This window comes from Vigna unguiculata, chromosome 10 (genome assembly GCF_037176805.1).
Source record: "Vigna unguiculata cultivar grain cowpea cultivar isolate G323 ecotype 2 chromosome 10, ASM3717680v1, whole genome shotgun sequence".
Classification (NCBI taxonomy): domain Eukaryota; kingdom Viridiplantae; phylum Streptophyta; class Magnoliopsida; order Fabales; family Fabaceae; genus Vigna; species Vigna unguiculata.
The window spans coordinates 45,308,796-45,333,893 of record NC_140801.1 but is presented as its reverse complement, the minus strand read 5'-3'; the positions used below and the strand labels follow the sequence as shown (position 1 = coordinate 45,333,893).

Genomic DNA, 25,098 nt, shown 5'->3' with positions numbered 1-25,098 from the left:
TTTTCTTGTAGTTGTGATGGATCAATACTTTTTCTTCTTGGCATTTTGTATTTTGTCTTTTTAACTTGTTGTTATTGATTCACTTTAGCAATCTGAAGTCGTGAAAAACCACACCGATATAAAAGTGGGAACGTATTGCAGAGTCATGGGAGTTGACTTTTGGGACGCTGCTTTGTGGAAACAAGAAATGGAGAAACATGAGGTCAGGATTTTTGCCTTTCTATTAAGACTAAAAGATGCCCTTGTTAGTTGTATGAACCTACTCTACTTAATCACAAGTTGTCTTGTGATGGATCAGTACTTTTGCTTCTTGGCATTTTGTATTTTGTCTTTTTAACTTGTTGTTATTGATACACTTTAGCAATCTGAAGTCGTGAAAAAGCACACCGATTTAAAAGTGGAAACGTATTGCAGAGCCATGGGAGTTGACTTCTGGGACGCTGCTATGTGGAAACAAGAAATGGAGAAACATGAGGTGAGGATTTTTGCATTTCTATTAAGACTGAAAGATGCCCTTGTTAGTTGTATGAACATGCTCTACTTAATCATAATCTGTCTGTTTGTGCCTTGTGTGGATGCTTTGGATATGCAACTTTTGGAAATCAAACACTAGAGACTCTTAAAAGGGTTTGGATTTTATGAGCCTTATTGGCTTATTGACTTTGCTAATGCTTGCATTGTTATTCACTCGGTGGGAAGATATCAGGTACTATACATAAGATTAATGGAAATCAATTGAACTACTACTTTCTTTTCTTAACATGAAATTAATGGAAATAATGGTATTCGTGCCGAAAGCACCACTGCACCAGGTAATTAAGTTACCATCAGGAAGAAATTAAAAGAACTATTAATATACTTAGTTTTCAATGGAGAATGAAAAAGATTGACTTCAAAACTTCATAATGCCCTTTTGCTAGCAATTGCTTAATGTATGAACTCTTTCATGTTACTTGAGAAATCATAGTTCTGTCATGTTTGCAGTCATGTTAATTTTAATCTCTTATTGTCTTTTAGCTATAATAGAGTAATATTAACTTTAGGCTTAATCATTTATAGTTTTAAAAACTTTTCCTTTAGATTTCTACAATGAAGAATTATTTTATTTTGATTCTTATAAATATCAATTCAATAATTTTCAGTTCATATGTATGCACATGAGTTTTATTTTTCTATTTTACTTTTTATCCTCTAAAATTGCAAAGATTAAAAATAATCTATTTACAGATTAAAATAAACATGACTATTTTCTTTGTGAAAAGTTATATGATCAAATCAAAGGTAAAAGTTAGTGATCTACGTATCCTCTTTACCATTTCTTGTGAAATTAACACATTGATGTATTTCCCTAGAATCTTCTTCATGATGCATTTTTATAAATTTACTAGATCTTTAAAGTTGTGTTTTTTTTTGTTTACATTTTAATAATGATTTTTGCAGGGAGACCAAAATTGTACTGCCATCATACCGCTGGCTGTCAAAGATGCTTTTAGCATTATCCAACATGTGAGCTTTCATGCTAATAATATAGCAAGTGTTGATAAGTCATTGTTATTTGTGGGTTAATTTAGAAGTACTCGTATGGCTCTGGCCATTGTTTTTCACTATAATATTGTGCTTTGGACTATAGGCAGTTTAACTAACACTATAATTTACATAATTTGATTTGAAAATGTTTTTTAGACACCATGATCTGTGAAAGCCATGTTCAAGGATCCTTGCATTTGACTTGCATCAGAGGTATCGAAGTTACTGATAGAACTTTCTAATAGCATAAGAAATTGTTGCCATTGCTCTCCAGAAATACTCTCTGATCATCTCCAGAAATACTCTCTCCAAAAATATTCATCACTTAATAATGTAAACCCTATTTAAAGAGTTATCTTTCTCTTTTTGAGAAAGAATCAATAGAGGAATAGGAAGAAGAACAATGAAGGGGTCAATAGATTAATCTTTGTTTGAGTAGCTTTAAACTTTATATTCAGTTTTTATATTTATAACATTATGTATTTTCGTTTTTCAACATTATGTACTTTTTTTATATTTATATTTCAAATTTTAATACTTTATCAAATCATCAATAAAATTAATTTTGGTTAATTTTTGAGTACTTTACAAATCTACATATTTTATTTATTTATTATTATAAAGATAATTTCATTAATTAATAAATTATAAATGCAAGTGGGTAATTACAAATAAAGGAGGTTTCAAACCTTCACAAAATAATAGACAACAATAAAAGAGGTTAAAACCCTCCACAAAATAACCCCTGCAATATAACTCGGATACCAGAGGTCACTCAAAACCTCCCCAAATAGCTTATGGCAACTCTAACTATAGAGGTTTAAAAAATCCCAACAAATTAATTTGCAGAAGGTAAAAATCTCCATAGATCGAAAAAAAAAACCTCCACTAAATAATAATTTTTTTATAGTGTGTGTATATTATTTTGATCACCGTAGATTATACAGTTTATTCTATATATACCAACTGTTAATCTATATCTAACTTAGTAAATCTATGTTAGATAATCTATATTACATTAAATTAAAAGAACATAAATAACTGAATTCATCGATAATTTTGGAAAGGTTTGTACATCATTACTTTCACAGTTACAACCCTTTTCTATCAATTTTTCAGCATCATGGACAACATCACTACATTTATCAATCTAACAACACAAACCACTCCTGCTAATATAATGAACCATTTTTTAAGAACCCTATAACTACATTCTCCAGATGTTGTATCTTCATGTTTTGGCCGACGATAATAACATCTTTTTCTTCATCAACGTCTTCATATCATCATTTGAAAAAATTACACCAAACACCAACTTCACTCTCGCGTTGTTATTGAACAGAAAAACATCAAAACGAACAAAAATTAGAAGATTCATCAAATCAGACATACCCAAAAGAATAACAATTAAATCAATCTTACCTTGTAGTTAGCACAACCCAAGAACTTTCTACCCACATTTTTCGGAGTTCTTGTTGTCCGTAGAACTGTAACTTCTCCACAATCACAAATGGGTCTTAACCCCAAAATCTTATGCCCCCCACCTTCAGACGAGGTAACCCTATGCTGCACACAGTTATTTCAGTATGAAGAAGATGATTGGGTCTGAGACATAACTTATTTCACACAAGCTTAACGTTCTAATCACGAGCAAGAACATGCCCTCTTAAATTTTTATAAACCCTAAGACCAAGACAAAGAATTTTTAAACATTCTATTTTCTTTACTTTTCCTTTTCATTTATTTTAAAATAATTTGTTTAAACATATGATTAAACATGTCATTAAACTTAAAACATTGCCACACAGGTTTACTAATGCGACATGTAGCACATAAATGCCAACTGCACAATGAAACGTTAACAATTTAAATGACGTTAGGACCTAATTGAATCAAATTGACAGAAATTAGGACCCTTTTGAGTACAAAACGAAAATTGGGACCTATTTAATAAAAGTTGACGAAAATGAGACCAAAAAGACATTTTAACATTTATTTTATAATACAAGTCATTTAATTTTAACAAAAATGAACACATAATAAGAATAAAAAAATTGGTGACATGAATAGAGGAAGAAAATTAATACAATTTTTTGTATTGTCTCTTCAATGGTGTCTGGTTAATTTGCTTTTCAAACTTATTGCTGTAAAAAAAAAAATCTCTTTTCAAACTATGCATTTTTTTTCTCAATTCTTATATGTTTTTGTATTATTTAGTGAAGAAACGGTGGAAATAAAAAACAAACTATTGGTTTCTACATATTTTTCATGTGCTATCTTCAATAATTGAATAACATAAAATTATTCAACTCTTCTACCTATTTGAATGTGAAATCTTATTTTTATAGAACAATATTTTCCTATACATGTAATTTTTTATATTATATATTTTTTATAATTAATTTTTAACTATAACTTATTCATCATAAAATTTTTTTTAGTAATTATATCTTTTAAAATTTTAATTCTAATTTAACTAATGACGAATTCAAGATTTTGAAACAACAAACTGTCGTCTTTAGTATATATATATATATATATATATAACATTACTTTATGATTATTATTGATTATTATTACTTATATTATATAGTATTTTTATTATTTTAATAATATATATATATTTATTTATTTATTTATTTATTGTGTATATTATTTTTATCACCGTAGATTGTGCAGTTTATTTTATATATAACAACTGTTAATCTATATCTAACTTAGTAAATCTATGTTAGATAATCTATATTTCATTAATTTTCGCTAGTAAATCTAGTATAGATAATTTGATGGTATATAAAATTAACTGTTTAATTTTAATGTTAAAAAATTAATTATTCTATGATAAAAATATATGATCCCTATATAGAATATTAAAACATACAAGTCAAATAATAAAAATTAAAACAAGAATCATAATATATTTGTTAAATATTACGCATGCATTACAAGAAGAAAAGATGAGGTTGGACATCATATTTTTTACTATACTGCCAATTGGGTTCATCATATGTAATATGAATGAAAAACTACACCAATAAAGACACTTTGCATCATATATCGTACAAGTGTTTCACTCATATTGACATTTGTGTAAATCATGTAATTTTGTTTGCATTATATACAAATAAAAGTTATATTCAGCATATAACAAGAATAAGCTTGATTAAAGTTTAAAGTAGTTGGTTTTTTACAAGTACTTTTATTTATTCACATTCTCGAGTAAAAGTATAACCAAAATGATGTGGCAAGACAGTTTTATTTTTCAAATTGAATTTCATTAAATGAAATTAAGTGTGGCATGTGCGTTAGTTTTGGACACAAAGGCAAAAGGGAAAAGTTTTTGGCAAAAAGAAGCGAAAACTCCTATGTCTAGCTTTTTGGAGACAACGGCTTGAAGAACTCCTCGATGGGAACACTTCATCCACATCACACCAGAAGCGACAACAACGGGATTTATCACCACTCTCCATTAATCTACTTTATACTCGCCACTTATGAAATGATCCATGCATCGTACATTATGTACATAAAAAATTTAGTCAGTACGACAACATTCACTACTGGTTATGTGGATGGTAGACCTTTTTGAAATTGTGCTAATACTGATATTGTTCGTAAATAGGAAGTACAGAAGTAGTAAGTGGGGAGTTGTGATGACTATTTGGGTCTTCATTACCCAATTTTTATATATAAATCAAACTTCATTGTGAATATAATATCCTCACACTAACCATAACATAGTCACTAGTGCAGAATTCCCATTTTACCTCGCCTTATATATGCCTCGGTTGGCCAGAAACCAAAGCATATAATGGCGCGGTGGCATTTTTGCAATTAGAGCCAAGTTTTAGGCCTCGGTTCTCCAAATACCCGAAGCCAAAGAGGGGTATAGGCCCCGGTTCGCTCAAAACCGGTGCCAAAGAGGGGTATAGGCCTCGGTCCAGTAGGACCCGAAGCCAAAAGGTTGTTGGAAGTTAGGGGTATAGGCCTCAGTCCAAGGAGACCTGGTGCCAAAAGGGAGTCAATGGCTTCAGTTCCTCTAACAACCGAAGCCATACTCTTTATTTAGGGTTCAAAATTCGTGAACCCTTCTTCCTCCCCGCACCAGCGCCTCTCTCTCTCTCCTCGAGCACGAGCCCTCCCCAAAATCTCTCACAAAGTTTTCTGGAGATGGAGTGGAACCCTCAGACTCTGCAATTCCTATCGGAATGCTTTCTCCACACACTGTCACCGGCGCCCGAGCCCCGCCGCCGCGTCGAATCCTCCCTCGTCGATGCCTCCGATCGCCCCAACTATGGCCTCGTGGTCCTCCGCCTAGTCGCGGAGACCTCCGTGGACGAGCAGATCAGGCAAGCCGCCGCTGTGAATGAACTGCAGGAGAAAGGATGTGGGGTAGTGAGGGAGGGTTTGAATTGGAGGTAGAAGGATGAGAGTTAGAAGAAGCGTCACCGTTTGGACGTTTGAGACGCTTGTTTTTTCTGCAGCCACCACCAACGGGAACGTTTCTGAGAGTTCCACCTCGGGTCCAGTATCGCTTGCAGGCTTTGCAAAAGTGCATGGGCTGTGACAAACTGTAGTTGTTGTAGTAGCAGAACTTGGTGTTTGAAGAGTCGCGGCGAGGGCACTTGAGGGCTTGTTGCTGCTGGTGAAGAAGATCTTGGGTTGTTCTACTCTCCTGCAGTTTGTGTTTTGGTTTGAATGCAGGGTGATCAAGCACGCGGGGTTGGACTTGAAGCAGTTCGTGGAGGGTATCAGAGATGGTGCTGCGGGTTCTAAAGCGTTGGAGATATTTGGGGAGAGAATGATCGAAGGGGATTTCCGACTAGGTGGGTTTGCAGAGTACCAGGTTAAGGATTTGGGAATGGGAGTTGATGTTGTTGAAGGAGCCGAAGACGATGATGTTGTTGTGTTGCCTGGGGCTTCCTAGTGGAAACAACTTTTTACTAGTATGGTGGCCAATGGACAGGGGAAGCTTGGCACGCAAGGGGTTATCTCTAGCATTCAGAACATCAATGGGATGAATCAATGAATCAATGAATCAAAATCCCTATTCTATGTAACCAAATAAAATGCTGATGTTATAGAATGCTTAAGGTGGAGCAAGTGTGTTGTGTTTTGTTTAAGGTTTTTTCTTCTTTGGTTATGTGATGTGATAACTCTGCAGCAGCCATGAGTAAGCAAAAGGGTGAGGTTCAGTCTGGCATGGTGGCCTGCGAAAATTTGAATTAAAAAAGATATTTATCACCTATGGCCTCGGTCCTAACTGACCCGAGGCAGAAAGCTGTGTATATGGCACCGGTTTCAAAACAACCGAGGCATAAAACTGGGTCTATGGCTTCGGGTGATAACCGAGGCCAAAAGGTGTACCTTTTGGCCTCGCCCCAATATGCCTCGGTTCCAGACCCGAGGCAAAATGTGGAAAATAACCGGGGCAGAAAGCCCTTACTGCACTAGTGAGTACAAATTCATTTCCATGACCATGACACTAAATACTGGGTAATGTGGCCATGGGGATTTTTTGGAATTTTCGAGTTACTATGTTTGAAAGTGAGGAGTGAAGAACAATTAAGTGGAAAGTTATGTTGAATATTTTGGTCATCAGTACCGGTTTTTGTTTCATATTTTGAGTTACTGTAACTGATAATAAAACAAATTTACAATAACTCTCCAGTTAATCCAACACGGCTCCCCACATACCATTTACAATACTTATGGGATAATTTGTAATGTTCACCATCGAAATAAGCTACTATTCAATTTAGTTGTCATGGAAATAGTTTACTTTTGTTGTTCATAACTCAAGATCAAAATGTCTATCATAACTCCCCACTTAATCCATCATTAGTTATGAGACCTTTTTCCATTATCCATATCCAATTAACATTCAGTAGTCTTGGAAATATTATTGTGCTATCATATGATTACAATGAACATTTTTCTCTTAACTCTTAAGTTTTTTATTTTCCATTGAATTATTGCAACTGATGTTCAAAATAATAAGAATAACTCACAAGTTAATCCAATAGGAATCCCCACATACCTCATACATATTTTAAGGGACATCTTTTCATTACACCATCCAAAAAACCTGCTTAGCGATGTTCATAATATTAAGAACATTTTATAGTTTTGTCCTATGATATGATGACAACGAACATTTTGTCTTAACACTTAAGTTTTGTATTTTTGCATTAAAAAAATGAACGTTGACGAAGGAAAGATTCCAACAACAACACTAAAAAAACTTGATTCTCCCAACCCTGTAATCACTCTTACTGCATTCCTTGCTTGCAATGATTCCTACTACCCAAAGATTTGACCATTTTGCTTAAATAAACCCAATGTTTCAACTTATCTGGTGAATCTCACACAGACCAAACATTTCGATGTTTGAGTTGTGGGTTCTCGGTGCCAAAGAAATAAACAAATCATGATTGGGTTACCAACCCATAAATGATGAAGGTGTGAGAAAGTTGTGAGATAAAATTAAAGGAAACTCACAAACGACCGTGGGCATGGATGACGACAACGGAAACCCTTGTTCTCGACGATGTGTTTTCGTCACCTCTACCTTCTCTCAGCAAAACAAAATGCCTTTGTCTTCTCTCTGCAAAACACAATGCTTTTTTCTTTTGCCTCCAAAATTGTCCGCACATGCAAGAATTAAAAACTTTTAATGAAAATCAATTTAAAAAACTTAACTACAGTGCCACCTCTTTTATGTCAAAACTGAGTCCAGAAATTTTGTTTAAATATCATTTTTGAAAGTATAATTAAAGTATAATTCATGGATTCAGTAGGTTTTCATAGATAAAGTTTTCAAAAATTATGAGAAAGATTTTATAAAGTACGAATTACTGTAAAAATTATATTAAAATTTAGAATTAATTTATTATCAATTAATTTGTAAAATTTATTTTTAAATCTTTAAACTTTTATCGTCGTGTTAATTAAATTATATTATATTTATTGAACAATATTAAGTATTTTTCGTATATCTTTATCTTTGCCATTGACTTTTTGGAATTTTTTTAGGGTCATATAATCTTCTGGTACAATAATTTTTTCAGTGGACAAAATTTTAGAATAAAAAATTGTAAACAAGATTGCAAACACTCTTTTTAATTTTTGGGTTAATTATATTTTGAGTCTCTGAATTTTGACCCAACATTAGAATTTATCTTCGTCAGAAACTTCAATACATTTTGGTCCCTGAACTAAATAAATGAATGAATACAGTCTTTTTAACCTAATTACGTTAACTTTTTTTAGGTGTTGGTGTTTTATGTTAGTATTTGACTTTTTTATAACGTTTGACACATTTTCGATTCAATATCTGCTTAGAGATGCGTTCAACACGTCAAAAAAAATTAACGTAATTGGATTAAAATGACTGTTCATTCATTTTTTAAGTTTAAAATGCAAAATATATCAAAATTTCAGACAAAAAACGAATTTTAATTTTAATTCAAAGTTCATAGACGAAAGACATACTTAATCCTTAATTTTCTAAAGACAAAATTTTCAATGACAGATAGCCAACTCTCATATAGATCTATTAAGTTGCGTTGGTAATTCTCAAACCTTATCACTTTTATTCACTTTAGTCAACGTGTAACTTTGGTAAATATCCATTCAAAACAACATATTATCCGTGGGAGAAAGTCTAGAAAGGGACTGTGTTTGTAACTTTAAATAATGGGCTAAATTATGTTTTAAGTTTTATATTATTAGTAGAACTGAAGAATAAGTAGATCTATATTTGAGAATTTCATGTTTCAAATAGAGTGAAAAAGGATAAATGGTCAATATAGATGAGTTTTGAAATGAATTGTTACGGCAAATTTCAAGAAATGTCATACTGATGAGATTGTTCTTTACCTTGACTACTCTAGTGGAAATTGGGATTGGAATGGACACAGGAATCACAAGTGTTTACATGAGAATAATCCAAGTGTACTTATTGTGGAAGGTGTATCCAAATAGCTTCAGCCAAATTTTATTCACACTTTTTTATTTTCTTGCCACTAATTTCATGCATATTGCCACTAATTTCATGCATACAAGGATGCAACTATGTGACAGACTTCACTTTAGGGTCAACGTTTCTCTTTGACTTAGAGCTTGTTTGATGTGCCTCATATTTAAATGGACTTAAGATGTATTTTATTATACCAAAAGCAAAAAAAGAAAAAAACGTTTCCAACAAAACCCTTCCTCTAAAGCCCTTCCTTAAAATGGATAGCAAATTCATTATAACAAGAGTGTCACAGCTATCTCACAAAAACAACGGTGAAACTCAGACTTATTGGTTACGTCCCTTTTTTATTTTTAAGAAAATATTAATATTAATAAGGGCTAGGCCCTTGCTAAAAATTTATTTTCTAAAAAAATATTGGTTACGTAACTTTTTCTGCTGTTGTTGTTGTGATCAATTGTGTGTTTAAATTCTACACATAAGTAAAAAAGATTAAACCATCAACCCAGCTTCCAGGTTTTGTTTTTTAAGTCATCCAACTCATTATGTAGTTCTGCTATAGTCAAACATATATCATTAAACATATATATGGTATTTGCATGGTCAGACTCAACAGTGTATCCGTATGAGTAACAAGGCAATGAACAACATAGTTTTCTGGGTAGAAACAAACACATTATCTCCAATCCAAAATAATTCAGACTCCGATTATAAAGAAACAAGGAACACATACACTTGGATAATATAACAATATAATTCGGGAAAGAAGAAAGTGCATCAAAACATCAAATAAGAAAAAGAAAGCATCAAAAGAGATATACTAATTACAAGCCATGGCAGCCACAATTTTCAATAAGTTTTTGATTTTGTTCCTTTAAAAAAAACTTTAATAAATTGTTTAGAATTAGTCTTTTGCTTTCTTTGCTGAATTTTAGTCTTTAATGGACTAATTGTCAACGCAATCTAATAAGGGTACGTTACAATGAGTATTATTAAATCAAGTATTAAATCAGTTCCTGTATAAAATAAACAAATCTAACTTCCAAAATGTTATGCTTAAGGAGTGTGGTAACATTGCTAATATGTTAAAATACAACCAATTCTGTAACTTGTCAGACTCTTGAGCTATCAGTCATAAGCAACAAACAGTTTGGCACTAAATTAAACTAAAAAAATAATGCTAGATAGTCAAATATTATATTCTTTCTTTTTCTAATCTTGGCACTTATCTTTGGTGAAACAGGAGTTTTACTTGCAGAGAACAAGCGAATCAATTGAAGCAACAATAAAATTGCATAATATAACAATAAAATTTGGAGAAGCAAGAAAGTGCATCCAAACATCAAATAAGAAAAAGAAAGTACCAAAAAAGAAGATATATCAGTTATCAATGATGAGATTCCACATGATCCTGTTATTAATAAGACATTACCTAAGAAAACAAGAAAACAAGTTATATGACATGCAAAGAATAAAGTATGTGAAAAAATAACCAATAAATTTCTAAAAGATATTAAGAAAGTGTATTGTCTCTTTGCCAAAAATCATCTTGCTTCATAATCACTTAGCTATAAGTTAGAAAGTGGGTTAGTTTGATTCTGCACAAAAACCACTTACTTTGACAACACCGTTTTCTATTTATACAATCCTTCAAAGTTTTTTCTCCATTCTACTCCTACTTTTCTCTTCCTTCTAATTTCTCTTATTCTTCTTGTTGGTGAAAATGGATAGAGTCAAGATAAACTATTTGTTTTCTTCTTTTATTCTCGTCTTTTTGATCGTAGTTCCAATAGTTGCAGCAGAATGTGAGGGAGAAAACGAAGATCGTAACACAGCTAAATCTTTGAAATATAAAATAATAGCTTTGCTATCGATCTTAATAGGGAGTGGAATTGGAGTTTGTATTCCTCTTCTGGGAAGAGTGATACCCGCTTTAAGTCCCGAGAAGAATATTTTCGTCTTGATAAAGGCTCTCGCAGCGGGTGTAATTCTGGCAACCGGCTTCATCCATGTCTTACCTGATGCATTTGAGAATCTGGCATCCCCGTGCTTGAAGGAGCATCCCTGGGGAGATTTTCCCTTCACGGGCTTTGTGGCAATGTGCACTGCCATGGGGACTCTCATGCTGGATACATATGCCACTGCTTATTTTCAGAAACACCATTCCAATGTACAGATTGAGAGTGGGGATGTGGAGAGAGAGACAGGGTACGAGGGGCATGTGGAACTTCACATGCATGCAACACAGGGCCATGGTCATGGCCCTGTTCACTCCCACGATCAATCCTCCCAGCTTCTTCGCCATCGAGTCATATCACAGGTATTCATTAAGACTCTAAGTCAATGAAAAAAAATAAATAAATATATAAGGTTAAGGGACAAACTAATATTTTTTCTTCAAAAATCAGGGTTTCATTCTCGGTTTCTTTATTTGACAACGGGGGTTTTGAATCTGTTACACAGGTGTTGGAGTTGGGGATAATTGTTCACTCTGTTATTATTGGAATTTCCTTGGGAGCTTCAGAGAGTCCTAACACGATAAGACCACTGGTAGCTGCGCTGACTTTTCATCAATTCTTTGAAGGCATGGGACTTGGAAGCTGCATATCTCAGGTATCCAAATGAATTTGGTTGATTGATTTAATCTGAACAAAAAGAATATGTGAATGAGGATCCAAAATGCTTATATGTGAGTGAGGATCCAAGATGCTTTGTGTGAAATGATTTGTGACTGGGACCATGTGTGTTGTTGTGTTGGTATGGAACAAACAACCCAGGATTTTTGAACCTGTTTTTTTTTTATCTAATACTATCCCATGCCTGCTTTCTAACCCACTTTTTTAATTAAATTAATTAATGGCTTGATCCATCATTTACAAGTACAATATATGTGGGACCATATACGACTTTTCAACGGTAAATATTTAACTTTTACATCAAAATATTTCCTAGGTAAAAAAAAATTGTTTAGATGTATGACTTTGATGAACTATATTATTAATCACCACGCAATTTTTGTGTGATGTTAGTCATTATACATGACAGCTAATGGTTTGGTAGATGGTATCCATAAGCTTATAAGTGTATGTGGGAGGAATTCATATATATAGAGACTGTTTGTATCGTTTAAAAAGTTGGTGAATAATTATAATTTAGCGAAGAAAATATGGTTAATTCTGTAGTTATGTCTTCTATCTGCAACTTTATGTGTATTTTTGAGAATTTCACTCCTCAGGAATGGAGAGGGATAAAGGATCTAACTTATAAATAAGTTCTATTGTTGTAGGCAAACTTCAAAAGAGTATCTGTGACAGTAATGGGATTGTTCTTTGCCTTGACTACTCCGGTGGGAATTGGAATTGGCATAGGAATCTCACGTATTTATGATGAAAACAGTCCAACTGCTCTTATTGTGGAAGGAGTTTTGAATGCAGCTTCAGCAGGAATCTTAATCTATATGGCTTTGGTTGATCTTCTTGCAGCTGATTTCATGAGTCCAAGAATGCAACAAAGTGGCACACTCCGTCTTCGAACAAATGTTTTTCTTTTGCTTGGAGCTGGTTTTATGTCTCTCTTGGCTAAATGGGCTTAAGAAATACTTTTATTTGTATGACTGTTTTTTAGACTTCAATAATCTAATGAACTTGTTTTTTACGGTTAATTTTATTATTCAATTACTTTATATTTCGAAGTATATTAAAACTGATTCATTTCCGAGATATGAATTTTCAAGTAGAAGTATGAGAGATTTAATAAAACATAACTATCTGTATCATCTAGAAATTGTATTGAAACTTGGGACGATAATAATTTTAAAATTCTTTTATATTTAAATTTAATTTATTATAAATTAATTTGTAACATAGATGCCATCAGATAAAGTGTTCTAAAAGTATAGAGTTTCAATATTGATAACAAGAGCATTTGTTTTAGGTGAAGGATTCGATATCGGTTTACGGATGAAAATGCTATAGCACAACAATTTCACCCATATTGACATTTGTGTACATCATGTAATTTTGTTTGCATTATATATAAATAAAAGTTACATTCAGCATATAACAATAATAAGCTTGATTAAGGTTGAAAGTAGTTAGTTTTTTACAACTACTTTTATTTTATTTATTCACATTTTCGAGTAAAAGTATAATTCATGGATTCAGTTAGTTTTGATAGATAAAGTTAGTGGCCATGACAGCACAAATTTCAATGAGTTTTTTATTTTGTTAAAAATTTAATAAGTTGTTTAGTCTTTAATGGCCTAATTGTCAACGCAATTTAATAAGGATACTATACAATGAGTATTAATTAAATCAATCCTTGTATAAAATAAACAAATCTAACTTCCAAAATATTATGCTTAAGGAGTGTGTTAACATTGCTAGTATGTTAAAATATAACAAATTTTCTGTAAGCTATCAGTCATAAGCAACAAACATTTTGGCACTTATCTTTGGTGAATGAAATAGGAATTTTACCTGCAGAGGACAAGTGAATCAATTTAAGCAACATTACTAACTATGAAATACATCTAAAGGAAGCAACAATAAATACTTGCCAAGCGCAAATCATTATAAAGATCATAAAAAACTTCTTGTTCTATTTATCTATAGTTTTAAAGTTTTATATCATTACTGTACACTCGTTAACTTCGAATATGTTTTTGTTTGTCCTTTTTTTGTTTTTCAGGGTGGTGACTCAAATGTGGGAGCAGCAGAGGCAGTGGAGAATGTGGGAGAAAGTGGACACTGCTTTAATTTAGGAGTTTTGCTTTCAATTGTTTGGGATTAACGTGTTAATCTGCATCTTTCCTCGGTAGAGTAAGTTTAAATTCATCTTTGTAATTCTCATTTTAATCTTGCTAATCTTCACGCACTGCTTTAACATTCAACAAAAGCAGAGCTAAACAAGGTCTCAGTGGCAACCGGTAACAAACGGAATCTCTTAAACAGTTACCATTTTCAAGCTATGGCCAACTAATCAACGCAATAACAGTGGATTTTGGGAGATGATTTACCAGATTTGTGACATTTTCCCGCTTCAAAACAACCAGCTCCGCCCCAATTTTCCAAGACCTTCCAAGGCCAAAACCATAGCTCAGTTAGAAAGGATTTATTAAATGGTAACATAAGATTTGGGAGAAGAATGCTTAAACGAGTAGTGTCCGTCGCAAGTGGGAGGGAGGAAAACAAAAACTATCTTTTAAATTCAATTTTTCACTCTTTTTTTTCTTTTTTTTTTTTACAGTTGTTGGGACGGCCAGCTAACAACGACCGTACAATACACGTGTAAACATCCTAATGGGAAAAGCTTTTCTCATTTTTCTTAAACTAGGTTTGGATTATTTTATTAAATTAAAAGAACGTAAATATATGAATTCATCTATAATTTTGGAAAGGTTCGTACATCATTAGTTTCACAGTTATAACCTTTTTTCTATCAATTTTTCAGCATCAGGGACAACATCAGTATCTTTATCAACCCAGCAACACAAACTACTCCTGCTAATATACCGAGATCATTAGTGATTTTTATATTTTTACAAATTTTAAGAATGTATAATTTTAACTTGTAATTATATACCGATGTCTATGTTATAAAAATTATTTTTTAAATTATTGTTTAAGTTTGTGTAAAATGTCAAAAATATGTGAAAATTATTTAAAAATATTTATAAATTCATATTTAAATTTTACAATTATTTATTTATTATTTTACACCATATTTTAATTATTTTTACTATTATTTTTATTATATTAGGACTAATATGTTAATATATTATTTTATTATTATATTATTAAGAACCATAGAGCTTTTGTTCCTAAATATTATATTACTTGTTTATTTTTTATGTACCACACCTAGCCGGCCTAGTCGAATAATAACTAGAAAACCCGTCCATGTAACTACCAAGGCTATAAATAATAACAATTACCATACACATGCTAAGATACCCGGACTAAACCGCTAAGAAGCAACATTGATCAAACAAACCAAAGCAACAATAACCGCCTAAGCCGCTAAAGGGTAACCGGCATAGGCCGTTAATTCCACGAAACTAACCAAGGACTTGGAAAAACCAGAACATTCCCATAAGATTCATCAAGTCCACAATAATCGAACTAAGGGTCTAGGCTAGGGTCCAGGCCCACCTATAGCCCAAACAAGGGCTCAGCCCATGACGTGGCCAGACATAATTAATAATCTATAAATACGCATGGACCCCACGAATTAAAGGTACGCATTCATTACTTCCCTAATCACCAGATTTGACTTTCTTAGAGATTTTGCTGACATGAGATTCGGAGTCCCTTCTGCAGGTAACCCCTCTCCGGACCAAACCGATCACACCGAGATATTCATGAGCGACATGTATCAACCGGGAAGAAGCCTGCTGAGGAGATGGCGAACGAGGGTAAGGTGATACTTGTGTCTAACATATCTTGTTTGTTCTCTGCAGGAACATTTTATATCATATTTTTAACTTTTATTGTTTTATATTTTGCATATTAATGTATTTCCACTAAATTTTTTCAATTTATCATTTTTCAGATTTTGATAATTTATTAAATACGAACCTTTCTTATAATTTAAAAATATTTGAAAGTTGTTTAGAGACATTATAAGAATCTGTTAAACAACCTACACTATTTTACAATTTTTTTTAATGTTAAAATTCAAATTTTATTGGTATATTTTTGATTTAATTAGTCAAATAGTACCACTTTCATTCTAAAGTTTCAGTTTGGTGATTATTTTTAGAGAAAATGTTAATATATATATATATATATATATATATATATATATATATATATATATATGTATACATATATATATATATGTATATATATATATATATATGTATATATATATATACATATATATATATATATATTTCGAATTCCAATTTTCACAATATATGAATCTTAATCTTGCAATAATATTGAAATTGAAATAGTTAATTATTTTCATATCTTTAAAAGTTTAAAAATTTATAATTTTTATTTTTTACCTTATATTTTTATTATATTAATATTATTATATTTTATATTTACATTATTACATATTATTATATTTTCTAATATATTATTATATCATTATGGGTCAACGAAAATTTTTGAATATTTGAATTTATATATTTTTATCAGAAATATTATAAAGTATTTATTACAAAAATTAATTTTTTGTATATATTTTTCATTAAATGTTAAATTTAATGTTTGCTATCACATTTTTTTTTCTTTTTTATTGTATGTGACGATTTCAAATTTGAATCCAAAATTTATTAATATTATTATATGTATTATGATTAATTTTTAACAATTAAAAACGATTTGATTTTCAATGTATTAATTTTGAAATTTATTCTAAAAACACACAGAAGGAATATATTACCTAATATTATCTACGGCTTGATGTTTAAAAAAATCAATTATGAGAAAAGTTCGGTTTCGAAGGACATTAAATGAAAAAAAAAAGTTTCCAATGTAAATTCAATGTTATGTAATATTATATAAAAATATAAAATGATAATATTACATTAATTCTACGTAAATATAAATTTATTCTTAAGTTAATATTTAAATTGATATAAAGTTAAGAATACAAAGGGATTTCCTATGGGGATGGGGTTTGAGGGGAGGAAGATTGCATGGGTGAAGTGGGAGCAAATGTGTAAACCTAAGGAAGAGGGTAGACTAGGCTTAAAAGATATGAGATTTTTTAATTTTGCTTTACTTGGCAAATGGAAATGGAGACTTGTGAATGAAGAACCAGGTCTGTAGAGAGATATTATAATATCAAAGTACAGGTCTTGGAGAGCGCTAAAAGATATAGAGTTCTACCCCCTGTAGTTTTTCTTAGAATCTCTGTATTTTTCAGTTTTTAAGTCAGTTGGTTGTTCATCTATCTAACTGAAAGCTGAGTGGTAGTTGTTTGAAGTCTCCTGGAAGTTAGTTTCCTTTCTTAGCTATATATAGCTATATCACAACAATCAATGTTGTTGTAATAATTCTTTCCCCCAGGAGTAAAATCAAAGCTTCAATTCTCTGAAACTCTATGAACCTTAATAACTCCAAATTAGCACTAAATATCAATCAAATATTTATATAAGGTTACAAACTTACAAATATAAAATAAACTTTGAGAAAATTATTCAAAATTAAAAAACAACTTTTTTAAAAAGAGTATTTCCTTTGCTTCAAATCCTTAACTTCCACTGATTTTTAGATGTAATTAATGGCTTTGTGTTACTGAGTTGGATTGTCATATTATTCAGGGATAAGAGTTTTGGGCAATTGACAGGACAAGTTTTGGAGCAATCGCTAGGACATGTAGACTCTGTAAAATTATACAAACAAAGCTCATAAGTAGATCAAGTCTAACCAGAGTTTGTCCCCAACCATGCAAAGGTTTACATCTTCTAAAGCAAATGCTTCATATTAAGTTGTTTATTACTTCAAACCATGAAGTAGGGTAATTAATGGGAACTAAAAATAGTGACACTAAATTAACATATCATGGTAAAAATAATTACTAAAAAAGATTGATTCCTCAGAAGAAATAAAACCATTTTTATTCATAAAAAGTAATGTGTTTGAACGTGTGACATCAATCAATATCATGCAGAGTGACCCAATCAACTGCATCTAAACTGCTCAATTACCTTACTTTAGATACCAAAGATAAATCAAGTGCGTTGAAGTCATCATATTTAAAATCCTTTACTTGTTTATAATAGCTTCCCAGGGAAACTACTTCACAACCAATTATATTTGCCATTTTATGAGCCAAACTAGTCTTCACAGACCCACTTGGACCTCCTGAAAAGCACAACTTCTCCAAGATAAGTGATTCTATCAGAACTACTACTGTTAAAAATGCATGCTGAGACTGAGATGAAGCAAAATTGATTCAGCATTATTCAGTACAGCAGTAACCAAAAGAAAAGTCTCAATATGACTTTTACATGCACATTCGTTCACACAAAGCACAACACACTGTAATCACTCACAAAGCATTCGAATTTTTAACAAGTTAACATGGGTTCAGAATTTAGCTTCTCTGGAATAGGATGCTACTGTCTGTGAAGTAAACTTCACCGGTTTTGGGGTGAATGTCCAAGGAATTTGTGAACCTAAACGGAACCCCTTCTGCAGAAGTGGCTAACTGCTTAGCCACTCCACCACCTGGTCCTACCATTAGAAGCCCGAAGTATGCATCTGCAATGTACAGATCACAAGTCACACTGTTGAATTTCAGACCTTCCACACATTGATTCCATGCTTTCGTCTGTTAATCCATCACACACTTTCTTGTCCCTGCATAATCGCATCACAAGTGAGAAAAACACTAAGAATTTACCTAAACTGCTACAAAATTGCCAATTTAATACTTTTAAAGATGTTAGAAAGAACAACCTTCTTGCCATCAAGTGTACAAATGTAATACTTTATTATGAATTATAACATCAGATGAGAGAGTTATTAGTTAAGCAATAAGATATAAATATTTTTTTGAGTTTTTAAATAAATTTTAAATAATAAAAAATGTATAGTCTATTTGTGAGCCCTTGCATGCAATAAATTTTCGAAAAGGTGGGTTAATGTTTAGTCTATTCTAACCTGGGTGGCCCCATTCAACCAATTAAACATATTAAATAAAAAGTAGACTGAATTTTTATTTTAATTCGTTAAATATTTTTTTGTTTGATGTTGTACTGTTCTCAATATCAACGAATATTAAATATTTTTATTCTATTATTAATTATTTGTTGTGGAATTAGAAAAAAAAGCAGAGATAATAAATAATCTAATTGCAAATTTTAATTAGAGGTCGATATATATATATATATATATATATATATATATATATATATATATATATATATATATATATATATATATATATATATATATATATATATATATATATATATATATATATATATATATATATATATATATGCAAATGGATCGTATGATCTCTAGATAACTCTTAGATGGATAGAAAATCTTTCATAACTATGTGTATTTGACAAAATACTGAAACTATTTACATGATCACATTTGATTCACTGTTTACATAAAAAGAAAACTCTTATTTTCTTTAATATGGTTGTTTGAATAATTAATATAATGTGCACATTCTTTTAAATACATAAAGTAAAGGCATTATCTACAAAATTATTTGCATCCTCCAATTCAAGGAAAAATACCTAGGACTGAATTGTCAGGCTGGGAGGAATCTGAAGATATGAAATGCCATGCAGCCACAACAGGTTCCATTTTAGATTTTGTTGGTGATCGAGTCCATGGCTGAGGTAAATCCTCAAGCCCAGTAACAACATCAGGAGTAACGCGTATTGGTTTTGGGGCAATGATCGTTGTTTCTTGACTACCAGCCTCAGTAGTATTAGACACAAGTGGTGGAGTACTAAGACGAGGTACACCTACAAATGGAAGTGAGAAGTTGAATACAAGTAAATGCAACTTCTCTCCAATTTGTAATCTATAACTATAATATATCTATAATTTAAATCTATAACTACAACATAGCAAATATCCCTTTCTGCTCTCCACATTTTATTGGACCCCTTCATGCTTTGACAACTCTCTAAACCACTCACTGCACAATATTTGCTTCTTTCATAGCCTCTTGTCAAATTAATTATATTGAACTGTTTTAAAAAAAGATTAAATATGTGTACAAATGTTCTTATCTTTGCACTAGTCTAGAAAATTAAGATAATCTACTGGAAATAAACAATTCAAGTAGTCATGAAGGTAATTGGCCATATGTTGTCCTTATTAAAGTATAATGCAAATTCTAGAAGAATCTAAAAAAATATAAGATAGAGTTATTGAAATGTAAAGAAACTTCTAGAGTATTGGAGAAAAGCCTAGGATAGAAAGAAAAATCAAGAACATTCAACTATGTAGAAAAATCTAGAAGTATTTGCATTAGTTCTAGCTAGGAGTTTCTAGAATAATCTATGGGACTATAAATACCCATGTATCCTACCATTTTGTAACATCAAGAACAACTAACACAACATCCAATACAACTACTCTCAACTACAAATACACTTCTCCAACTACTACTTTCACACTCTACTATCTACACATTTTCTCTATCCCTTCAACTATCCCTTTCACAACCTTGAATTACTATCAGTGGTACCAGAGCTACGTTCGGTCATCTACTGGGCGTAGATAAACTTTTCAACTACTTCAAAAAAAATTAGAACTTCATTCTATACTACTTCCAAAATATTTTCTCAACCTATGGCCACTACCAATCAAACATCATCAATTCCAGTACCTATTTTCACAGGAGAAAATTATGATTTTTGGAGTGTCAAAATGAAGACATTCTTTCGCTCCCAAGATTTATGGGACATTATAGAAGAGGGATTCACTATTCCAGAAGACACTTCCGCTCTTACTGCAGCTCAGAAGAAGGAGTTGAAGGAAAACAAACAGAAGGATTCAAGGGCTTTATTTGCTCTTCAACAAGCAGTTGATGACACAATCTTTCCGAGAATAATAGGTGCCACAAACGCAAAGCAAGCTTGGAACACAATACAAGAAGAGTTTCAAGGAAGTGATGAGGTACGCAATGTTAAACTTCATTCTCTAAGACGAGAGTTTGAATTAATAAGAATGAAAGAATCTGAGACCATTAAAGACTACTATTCTAGAATAAAGGAAATAGTTAGTAAGATGAGAGCCTATGGGGAAACTATTCTTGACAAAAAAATCGTTGAGAAAATTTTAATTTCTATTCCCCAAAAATATGATGCAATCGCAACCGCGATTGAACAAACAAAAGATTTGGCTACATTGTCAGTAACACAACTAATGGGCTCTCTTGAAGCTTATGAACAAAGATTGAAAAGGCATGAAGAAGACTCAGTCGAAAATGCCTTTCAATCAAAACTAAAATTACGGTCTCAGAATAAAGAATATGAAGGAAATAAAAGTAGAGGAGAAATTTCTAGAAATAAAGAAAATTCTAGAAGCTTCCCTATGACTCGTTAAGGAAAATATCCCCCATGTGGCATATGTAAAAAGACAAGTCACATGGAAAAAGATTGTTGGCATCATAGAAAACCTCAATGTCAATACTGCAAGAAATTTGACCACGTAGAGAAGTATTGTCGTAATAAAAATAAGCATCAAGCAAACTTAGCTGAAGAACATAATCAGGAGCAACGCTTATTTTATGCCAATCAAGAATCTCCTAACGGAGGAGAAAGTTGGTACTTGGATAGTGGATGCAGCAATCACATGGCCAAAGATCAAAGCATCTTCAAAGACATTGATAAATCTGTCAATGTCAAAGTTCGACTAGGAAACGGTACCACAGTGGAGTCTCAAGGCAAAGGAACTGTCATGGTGGAGACAAAGAAAGGTACGAAATTCATCAAGGATGTTTTATTGGTTCCCAATCTTAAAGAAAATCTTTTAAGTATTGGTCAAATGATGGAGAATGGATATTCTCTCCACTTTGAGAAAGATACATGCAAAATTTATGACAGTAGAAAGACAGAAATTGGCCAAGTAAAAATGGAGAAGAGAAATAGAAGCTTTCCCATAAGCTTCAAACCTGGAACTAATATTGCCATGAAGGCAGAAGTTGATGACTCGTGGCTTTGGCATAGGAGATTTGGTCACTTCAACACATATGCCTTAAAGCTTCTATATAAGAAAAACATGATGAGAGATCTTCCATGCTTAAAAGAGAATAATGAATCATGCGAAGGATGTCTCCTTGGTAAACAACATCGATTACCATTCTCGACTGACAAAGCATGGAGAGTTAAAGACTTACTAGAGTTGATCCATACTGATGTTTGTGGACCAATGAGGACGCCTTCACATCACAACAACAGGTACTTCATCCTCTTCATTGATGACTTCTCTAGAATGACATGGGTTTATTTCCTAAAGGCAAAGTCAGAAGTCTTTGGAATATTCAAGAAATTCAAGGCCCTTGTTGAGAAGCAAAGTGGAAAACAAATAAAAGTACTTAGAAGTGATCGTGGAAAGGAGTATACATCTCGCGAGTTTGACAAATTCTGCGAAGATGAAGGCATAGAGAGACAACACACAGTCGCATATACTCCACAACAAAACGGTGTATCAGAAAGAAAAAATCGCACAGTCATGGAGATGGCAAGATCAATGCTAAAAGAGAAAGGTATGCCTAACACTTTTTGGGCTGAAGCAGTCTACACTGCAGTTTACATTTTAAACAGATGTCCAACTAAGGCAGTCAAAGATAAGACTCCTATTGAAGCTTGGAGTGAAAAAAAGCCATCAGCCAAACACCTACGAGTATTTGGATCTATCTGCTACATACATGTTCCTGATCAAAGGAGGCACAAGCTTGAAGACAAGACTATACGAGGAATATTCTTGGGATATAGCACACAATCAAAAGGCTATCGAGTTTACAACCTACAAACAAAAAAGCTCGTCATTAGTCGAGATGTTGAAATTGATGAAAATGCTTCTTGGAATTGGGAAGAAGAAAAAGTTGTTAAAAGCACCACTTTAGTTCCAGTGCAACAATATCAAGAAGAAATTCAAGAAGAGGCAGAAGCTTCAGGTACGCCTTCTCCACCTCCATTAGAAGATTCTTCACTAGAGTCCACTCCAAGACGAGTAAGATCTTTGGTAGACATATACGAAACCTGCAATATGGCCATGATTGAGCCTAACTGCTATGAGGAAGCATCAAAGCAAGAAATATGGGTCAAGGCTATGGAAGAAGAGGTTAAAATGATTGAGAAGAATAACACTTGGGAGCTCGTAAATTGTCCTCAAGGAAAAGACATGATTGGAGTGAAATGGGTATATAAAACAAAGGATGGAACATCTATCAACTAGATGTCAAATCAGCCTTCCTAAATGGAGTGCTCGAAGAAGAGATTTATGTTGAACAACCTCAAGGCTTCATCAATAAAGGCAATGAAGGCAAAGTACTAAGACTAAAAAAAGCCTTATACGGCTTGAAGCAAGCTCCTCGAGCATGGTATAGCAAGATTGATCAATACTTCATCGATCAAGGATTCAGGAGGAGCAAAAGTGAGCCAACACTATATATTAAAGCACAAGGTCAGTATCACCTCATTGTCTCCTTATATGTCGATGATCTTATCTATACAGGAAACAATTTGGAGATGATGAAAGAATTTAAAGAAGACATGATGAAGACATTTGAGATGACCGACCTTGGGTTGATGAACTATTTCCTCGGTATAGAGGTGAAACAACAAGAAGACGGCATATTTATCTCTCAAAAGAAATATATTGAAGCCCTATTGAAGAAGTTCAAGATGTATAATTGTAAACCTGTCGCTACTCCATTGGTGGTAAATGAGAAACTACAAAAAGATGATGGAGCACAAGAAACAAATGCATCACGCTACAGAAGTTTGATTGGAAGTCTCTTATATCTCACAGCCACAAGACCAGACATTATGTATGCCACAGGTCTTCTATCAAGATTCATGCAAAAGCCAAGTCAGATTCATTATGGAGTAGGGAAAAGAATTTTAAGATATCTACAAGGCACAAAGGAGTTTGGAATATGGTACAAAACCATGACTAACTCAAGGATCATTGGCTACACCGATAGTGATTGGGCAGGATCAAAAGATGACATGAAGAGCACCTCAGACTATGCTTTCTCGCTTGGATCGGGAATATTCTCTTGGGCATCAAAGAAGCAAGCAACTGTTGCACAATCAACAGCTGAAGCAGAATATGTGGCTGCTGCTGAAGCAACAAGTCAAGCTATATGGCTTCGAAAGATATTCAAAGATATGGGAGAGAAACAAAGTGGACCTACTACAATCAACTGTGATAATAAATCAGCTATCGCAATGACGAAGAACCCAATACATCACAGTAGAACAAAACACATAGCAATTAAATACCACTTCATCAGAGAAGCGGAAACAAATATGAAGATACGACTTGAGTACTGCCCGACAGAAGATCAAATTGTAGATATCTTCACAAAGGCCTTACCAAGACCAAGATTTGAACTACTACGCGCTATGCTTGGAGTTACCGAATTTGCATCAAGGAGGAGTATTAAAGTATAATGCAAATTCTAGAAGAATCTAAAAAAATATAAGATAGAGTTATTGAAATGTAAAGAAACTTCTAGAGTATTGGAGAAAAGCCTAGGATAGAAAGAAAAATCAAGAACATTCAACTATGTAGAAAAATCTAGAAGTATTTGCATTAGTTCTAGCTAGGAGTTTCTAGAATAATCTATGGGACTATAAATACCCATGTATCCTACCATTTTGTAACATCAAGAACAACTAACACAACATCCAATACAACTACTCTCAACTACAAATACACTTCTCCAACTACTACTTTCACACTCTACTATCTACACATTTTCTCTATCCCTTCAACTATCCCTTTCACAACCTTGAATTACTATCAGTCCTCACACTCTTCAAAACACAATATTTTTCATGTTGTACCAGTTATCATCACTTGTAAGGAAAACAACTGAATTAACTAAATGTGCATAAACTATATTAAAGGGAGAGCATCCCAATC

General features: G+C 32.5%; 2 protein-coding genes and 1 long non-coding RNA gene across 3 annotated transcripts; 2 read left to right on the top strand and 1 right to left on the bottom strand.

Annotated features, from left to right (window-relative positions):
• Positions 1–11,228: 11,228 nt before the first annotated feature.
• LOC146883332 (zinc transporter 5-like) lies at positions 11,229–13,097 on the top strand. Its single transcript, XM_085668356.1, has 3 exons — positions 11,229–11,825; positions 11,969–12,118; positions 12,792–13,097. The coding sequence occupies exons 1-3, from the start codon at positions 11,229–11,231 to the stop codon at positions 13,095–13,097; spliced, it is 1,053 nt and encodes a 350-aa protein (XP_085524482.1).
• Positions 13,098–18,358: 5,261 nt separating this feature from the next.
• On the bottom strand, positions 18,359–20,289 carry LOC146883331 (uncharacterized). The gene is made up of 2 exons (XR_014985005.1): positions 19,722–20,289; positions 18,359–18,825 (listed from the first exon to the last, which is right to left on the bottom strand). It is a non-coding gene; the product is annotated as an uncharacterized LOC146883331 (long non-coding RNA).
• Positions 20,290–20,790: 501 nt separating this feature from the next.
• LOC146883330 (uncharacterized) lies at positions 20,791–21,546 on the top strand. Its single transcript, XM_085667514.1, has one exon. The coding sequence runs from the start codon at positions 20,791–20,793 to the stop codon at positions 21,544–21,546; it is 756 nt and encodes a 251-aa protein (XP_085523640.1).
• The last annotated feature ends 3,552 nt before the right edge of the window (positions 21,547–25,098 follow it).

Bases quoted from the DNA above. Each gene is read 5' to 3' on its own strand.
- LOC146883332 (XM_085668356.1), top strand. From the start codon at position 11,229: ATGGATAGAGTCAAGATAAACTATTTGTTTTCTTCTTTTATTCTCGTC. The intron at 11,826-11,968 runs GTATTCATTAAG...TCTGTTACACAG, and splicing joins GCCATCGAGTCATATCACAG to GTGTTGGAGTTGGGGATAAT. The intron at 12,119-12,791 runs GTATCCAAATGA...CTATTGTTGTAG, and splicing joins TTGGAAGCTGCATATCTCAG to GCAAACTTCAAAAGAGTATC.
- LOC146883330 (XM_085667514.1), top strand. From the start codon at position 20,791: ATGGCCACTACCAATCAAACATCATCAATTCCAGTACCTATTTTCACA.